We start from the raw sequence: 7,186 nt of genomic DNA, 5'->3' as shown, positions 1-7,186 counted from the left end.
AGGAGGGGGGGTTAGGATTAGGCACTAAGGGGGAGAGTTAGGCAGCCCAGGGGGAATTAGGGTTAGGCTGTGGGAGGGGGGAGGCTAGAGGTTAGGCTCTGGGCAGGGGTGGTTAGGTTCAGGCACCATTGGGGGGGGGTTAGGGTTAGGCACTAACTGGGGAGGGTTGGGCACTAAGGGGGGAGAGTTAGGATTAGGCACTTACCGGGAGGGTTAGGGGTAAACAGGATAGGCGAACATTACTTACCGTTCCCATCGGGATTTGGACCATTGGGATGCCGCTGTCCGTGTACTGACAGCCGACATCCCGTCCATTGGTATTTCATACCGATTCCACTGGTAGATGACCATGTAATCACATTGTACTGTTCCGTATCATGGGATTGTTGTGGGCATGTTGGCCGACTTCCTGCTGGATCATAGCATGCACAGATGTTTCGCTTGTTTCAGTCTGATCTTTTGTACCCAGTATGGGGCTAGTGTAAGTCCAGACACTGATGATGACAGTTGCAGATATAAGAGCAGTGCGCGGGATAGGCTTCCATCCACACAGATGTTTAGTATTCCAGGGAGGATAAACTAATAAGCAGGCATACATGCTTCCGACGCAGTCAGCCCCAAAATATACAAAAAAAACTTTTAAAATGTGTATTTAGCCAACTTTTGTGGAGTTTGTAGTAAGAGCTCATGAATACTCTTCTGCTACTTATACCCCTTTCAGACATCTCGAGATTCCCGGGAATTTGGCCTGCCTCAGCCAAATTCCCGGGTAGCCGTGTCTGTCTGAAAGGTAGCCGCCCCTGCAATCGACCAGGGTTTTAACTTAAGTCCCGGGAAATTACCCTGCTTCCGTCTGAATGGTGCTACCTGGGAATTTACTACTCCCGAGCAGCACCAAGCAGCTTTTGCATGTAGTTGACAGCGCAGAGCATCCTATAGGATGCTCAGCGCTGCTGCTTACCACCCCCAGCGCCGGCCGTGTGTGCCACAGCGGGCCGCCCGCACTCCCGCTGGACCACCAGGGAATTAAAAGAAATTTAAAAAAATAAATAAATAAATCTGCATTATGATTGACCGGCTTCCAGCAGCTGAATGATGACATCATCATCATCAGCCAGAGAGGGAATAGGCTAGGAGGAGCAGATGGCAGAGAAGAGGCAGGTAAGCAGAAAAACCCTGCTCTTGTCTGAAAGGGGTCTACCTGGGAATTTTTCGGGGTAGACACTGTAGTGTGAAAGGGGGTCTCAACCAAATACCCGGGAATTTGCAAAGGAGAAATTCCCGGGTTTGAGCAGGAAATTTCCCAGGTTGTATATCTGAAAGGGGTATAAGTACACATAATATATCTATATCATATGCATCTGATAAGCAAACAGCAACACATTGCTAGTAACCAGCACTACTCTGGAACAGTTCTGGCACCTGCACTTGTAGTGTACAGTATATTATGCGTGTTGCTGCTTGTCCACCAGTACTGGCTGATAACAGATTGTAAGTTCCACTGGGGCAGGGACTGATGTGAATGGCCAAACATTCTCTGTAAAGCGCTGCGGAATATGTGTCCGCTAAATAAATAACTTAATAGATAAATATGACTAGGAATCGCTGATAGGGAAATCCCGTAATGAATGTGTGAGGTAAGAAGAGGCTGCATACTGGATCTTTAGTAATATTACGCGCCCCATGTGGTGTGGTTGGGGGCAGTCAATCATAGCAGCAGCGTGTATATATAACTGGGAGAGGTCCCTGGCATGCTGCTTAATGCCGGCTACAGGTGTGGCAGTCGGGAGGCTACGGAGATGGAGAGGGTGCACGGCAATGACAGCAGCACCATGAACAGCTCCCTTCCTGGACTGACCCTTGGCGCCGGAGGGCTGCAGCCCCTGGACTTCGGGGAGTGGACTTTCCTCATGCCCACCTCGCTGCTGCTGATCTGCCTCATTGGCCTGGGGGGTAACCTGTGTGTGATCGCGATTCTCCTGCATAACGCGCGGAGGACGAAGCCCTCCCTCACCCACTGGCTGATCCTGAACCTGAGCGTCTCAGACCTGCTGCTGCTGCTGTTCTCGGTGCCGCTCCGAGCCGCAGCATACTCCGGCTCCGCCGTGCCCCTGGGCTGGTTCGTGTGCAGGACAGCGGACTGGTTCACACACAGCTGTATGTCTGCCAAGAGCATCACCATGGCCATCCTGGCAAGAGTCTGCTCCGTGTCTGCCAGTGACCCTGACAAGCAAGCGCCCCTCGGGCAGCCGGTGACCTGTGCAGTGATGGTGAGTACTTGGCTGCTGGCCGCCACCCTGCCCTTGCCCGAGTGGTACTTCACCCACGCCAAGCACATGGGGGGCTCGCTGCTTTGCCTGATGCATGTACCAGCCCGGGCGCAGGAGCTGATGGCGGTCTATGTGACTCTCTACCCTGTCCTGGTGTACTGCGCCCCTTTCACCGCCGCCACATTCTACTTCTGGAGAGCACATGCCCAGTGCCAGCGCCGGGGGAGCAAGACGCAGAACCTGCGCCACCAGATCCAGTCCAGAAGGCTAAGAGTGACGCTGTTAAGCGTCAGTGGCGCCTCTGCCCTTCTGTGGCTGCCGGAGTGGGTGTCCTGGCTGTGGAACTGGCACCAGCCCACGGGCGCGTTGCCTCCTCCAGCATTGCTGGCTGTAGCCCAGATCCTCATGTTCTCCCTCTCCGGCATCAGCCCCCTCATCCTCCTGCTCTTGTCCGACGAATTTAAAGAAGGGATGAAAGATGTCTGGAAACATCTCACATCCCTCGATGCGCCTATAGCAGCAGCAGAGCCCGGTGTGCAGGAGCAAAGGGCGCTGAGCTCAGAGGTCCTGCCCGGTTCTAGCACCCCCTCCCCGGTTCCTGATCCCGGCCAACAGCCGACCAGTGGCGGCTTCCTACAGCAGTCATCCTCTCAGCAACACTTCGGAAGTCAGGACAGTAAAGAGAACCCAGTGCTGCCAGATGTGGAGCAGTTTTGGCATGAGAGGGAAGCTCAGCCGTCCGACCACAGCAATGACCCCATTCCCTGGGAGCACCAGGAGCACAGTACAGTCACTTCTGACCCACCGGGCACAAGCATGTAACGGGCTCCATGTGTAGTAACCATTGCTTCCCCCAGGCGAGGGAACCAGTCCGATGGGGAGCATGATGAACACCGGCTTACAATGAGCCCATAAGTCAGACTTGTCCAGGCATTACTGGACTGAAGTGACGCTCGCCAATGCTGGAGGCATCGGTATTGTGCTAGCCATAGAGGACCTAAACCAGGCACTCCTACTTGTATACAATGATCAGAACAAAAACGGATAAAAAAAAGTTTTAAGATACAAAATGGACAACAATGTATGTGCTGTATAACAGAGACAGGAATGTATGTACAATATAAATCAGGCTGGTACCACTATATGGCAGTGAGACTCAACTCCAGTCCTCAAGTACCAACATCAGGTCATGTTGTGGATTTCTGTAGTCACACACAGGTGAATTATCTATGTTGCTGGGTCAGTGATTATCTCACCTGCTTCTGATACAGAAATCCTCAGCACATGACCTGCAGGGAAAACTTGAGTGTTGAGCTTAAGAGCCACTGTTACATTGTATATTATATATTACAAGTTATACCAATCATATGTGGAATGGCAGGAGCATACTAGATTATATTTGAATAAGTGCAGGTTACTGTGGCTAAAGTTTTGTTTCCAGTATAACAGACCAATCCTCATTTATCTTAGATTGTAATTATTTATTTGAAACATTGTTTTAGTACCTGGGTAAACTTCAGTATTAATTACATTAGCCTACTTATTAGAACTGTTGTTTACTTAAATATTGAATGCCCTCACTGCCAAACAGAGAAATTAATCCTTCCCATAGCTCAAATATATCTAGTACTGTATATACATTTCTGTAATACACTTGCTTGCTGTTTACACAGGATCTTCAGTGTATGCAGCAAATGTACTGATCCAAATAAGTAGTCTGAGGCTTTAGGTGAAAAGTTTATTGTATTCCCATGAAAAACAAGAAGTCAAAGCGCTCTGCAGTCAAGAGGATTATTGGATGAACAGATTATATGCGTTTAGTATATACTGTAGGTCTTATTGAAGGGCTAGAACCCATTGAGTTATTCACCTAAATCCTTAGTCTGTATGTAACAAAGAAACAATTCTATTAGGTCATTGCCTGTAATCTAGGAATTATGTAAATGTTATGATTTCTTAACATACAGTTCCCAAAGTATCTTCTGATTGTATAGGATAACAAAATGCTAGGTTAATTGTGACACATTTCACATTCATATATATTCCTTAAGAATGTAGAATGATTTGAAAAATCTGATTCAACATTTACAGCTTGTAGTAAATGACCAGTTTCAGCAGAGATTTAAACTGTAGATCTTGTTATAAATTTCCTGATATTCAAAACAGATAACTAAAGAGAAATCACAATTTATTTTGAATGGCAATAATTTTTACTATATTGTTTTATTGAAATATTTACTTAAACATAAACAGACATCACCTTTTTCCATTCATTGAGAAGTGTAACATAAATTTATATTTATTTCTAGCTCTTTAGCACCTGATCATACTATAAGGAACAGACCGCTTCTTTAATGGAAATGTTATTTCTATTGAAATGATACCCGTGAAAATTTGAATTAGAGTATTTTTCTGTAATCATTGCATTAATATAAAGCTAAATTGAAAAACGACACAAGTATCAAATTTATGTTACTAACTGTTAAGTGCCAAAAGGCACTAAAACTATTACAAAATCTTCCTGAATTCAAAGAGAATAAGAATAATGATTCATGATTTTGTTCTGGGAAATTAACATTAGATGGGAGACCTAGACAAATTGTGACAAGTGGATAATTCGTCAGCATTTGTACAAAGACATAAAACGTAATGTGTGTCCTTTGCTATTCAGCTGTGCAGTGTATATTTCACATTTGTGATTTATGTACTTTGCACTTGCACCATGGCTTAATTCATCATTTTGTTTACTGGACTTAAGGACATTTTGTTACTGAAATTGAAATAAAACCTGTGCATAAACTGAATTTGTGCTGTGTTGCATTTGCCTAGGCCTATTATAAATAAACTATATATACTCATGTTAAACATCAAATCGTTGTACTTCCTTTGTAACGACATTCCAAGCTCATGCTTTAGCACTATTTCTTAGTGCCTGTGCAATGTAAATATAAAAATGGCCTTGGTGCAGGACTTGTAGCAGCTGTAGCGATATTCTACAACTGTATGCAAGCAATGCCCAGGCCCTCTTCTCAGTCTAATTCATATGGCCAAATTCTCTCACTGCATCTACATAAGGCTTTATTCAGAGGTGCACAAAATGGAATGTGCAGCTGCGATTTTGTTCACAGGGACTTGCGTAAAATATGCTAATGACTCACCTGCCATCTTGTGTACAGACATGCTCACTGCCAGCATCTTACATCCACCACTCAAGTACATAATCGGGAACATCAGACACACATCAGTCGGACCTCTGGGGATCCTATGCTCTCTCAGATAGAGTGTCTCACTTATGCTGGGCATACACTACACAATTATCTGTCAGATATCTGTCCAATCTGGCTGGTTGGAATGAAAATCTGGTAATGGATGGGAGCAAATGACAATCGATTATATGGTTTTAAACACTGGAAAAAAGACCAAAATGATTGCTCAGATTGGTTAAGTTTGTTTTATTTAACCAATTTGGCTGAACGTCCATTTTTGCCTGTTTTCCAGTGTTTGTGAACAAATATTCGATGTCATTTGATCCCATACATTACCAGATTTTCATTCCAACCAGCCAGATTAGACAGATATCTGACAGATAATTGTATAGTGTATGCCCAGCATAAGACTCTGTGGCCTCTCTAGCTGTGAAAAAATTCACAGAGGCTGATTAGGGCAGGCCTAGAAAACGGTGCCCGACACGCCAGTGTTTTTCTAGCCATCCCCGTTACCTCCCACAAAAGCCGATTACCACTTTGAGAATAAATACTCTGTGCGTCTGCAATCGCTAATCATTTGCTGCACGTGCACATTGTGGCTTTGGCGCATGCGCATTTGTAAAATATCATTCAGCTGTCTCCGAAATCAACATTGAATGCACCTCTGAATCAAGCCTTTGTGGTCCAGTAAGAGGTAGGTGGGTATAACACCATTTCGGGTGCATTTGTTCACATTGTGTCTAAAGGGATAGCATAAAACAAAGTACAAGACATCCAGTCAGCTGTAGTAGGCAGAATTACTCCAAACTAAAAATCCCAGGTTGATGCGCATCAACCCGAGATTTTTGTCTGTGTAAATGGATCCACCCGGGTCCAGGGACCCGGGGATCCAACTCGGGTATGTTGCAGGGTTGGCCACAGGTTGTTCCCGTGCCACCCTGCAGTGTGAATGGCGAGATCTGGGTTACGATAACCCAGATCGTGCCGCATGCAGGCCGGTTGGCCGGATTCTGTGGCGCTTGGAGATGATGTAATCTCCAAGCGTCCACTTCAGTGCCAGAAGAGCCGGATCACTGCAGACCCGGCTCCGGTGTGAACGGCGCCGACTCAAGAATATCCTGAGTCGGCGCTGGGGAAGTTCCGGGTCTGATCCAGATTGGAACCCTGTTCCAACCTCTGGGTCAGACCCAGAACTTTGGTATAAAAGTTGGTATTAGTTGGCCTAAACCCATATTCTGATTATATTTCAGCGTAATGATAATTAGCTTTGCAAATAACATGTGTAGTGACTGAAAAGATTAAAGGTGCGTACACACTGGACGATAAAGTGGACGACTGAACGATAACGATATCGTTCAGTCGTCCACTTTATCGTCCATTTTTAAGCCCAAAAAGATGAACGATGACGACGACGTGCGTTCCCGCGGGTCGTTCGTCATCATCGTTCATCGGGCTGACATGCAGGCCAACCTGACGATCTCGTCAGGTTGCTGCATGTTGGGGAATGGGGGAGAGAGCCCGGCACTGAACGATATCGTTAATGATATCGTTCAGCGGCTGTGCTCAATGTCATGAACGACATTGAGCACAGCCTGCCGGGGACACACTACACGATATCGCTCAGGGAGCATATCGTGTAGTGTGTATGCACCTATAGGCCCCATTTATTAATGATCACAATTGCAATGCTATCTGTTTATGACATTACCG

The 7,186-nt window shown here is 46.0% G+C and overlaps 1 protein-coding gene across 1 annotated transcript; it reads left to right on the top strand.

Annotated features, from left to right (window-relative positions):
* Positions 1-1,789: 1,789 nt before the first annotated feature.
* On the top strand, positions 1,790-5,128 carry GPR151 (G protein-coupled receptor 151). The gene has a single exon (XM_088443977.1). The coding sequence runs from the start codon at positions 1,800-1,802 to the stop codon at positions 3,090-3,092; it is 1,293 nt and encodes a 430-aa protein (XP_088300103.1). The 5' UTR covers positions 1,790-1,799; the 3' UTR covers positions 3,093-5,128.
* The last annotated feature ends 2,058 nt before the right edge of the window (positions 5,129-7,186 follow it).

Source organism: Taudactylus pleione, unplaced genomic scaffold, assembly GCF_031769625.1.
Source record: "Taudactylus pleione unplaced genomic scaffold, aTauple2 ptg000342l, whole genome shotgun sequence".
NCBI lineage: Eukaryota > Metazoa > Chordata > Amphibia > Anura > Myobatrachidae > Taudactylus > Taudactylus pleione.
This window is presented reverse-complemented; position numbering and strand designations above follow the sequence as displayed.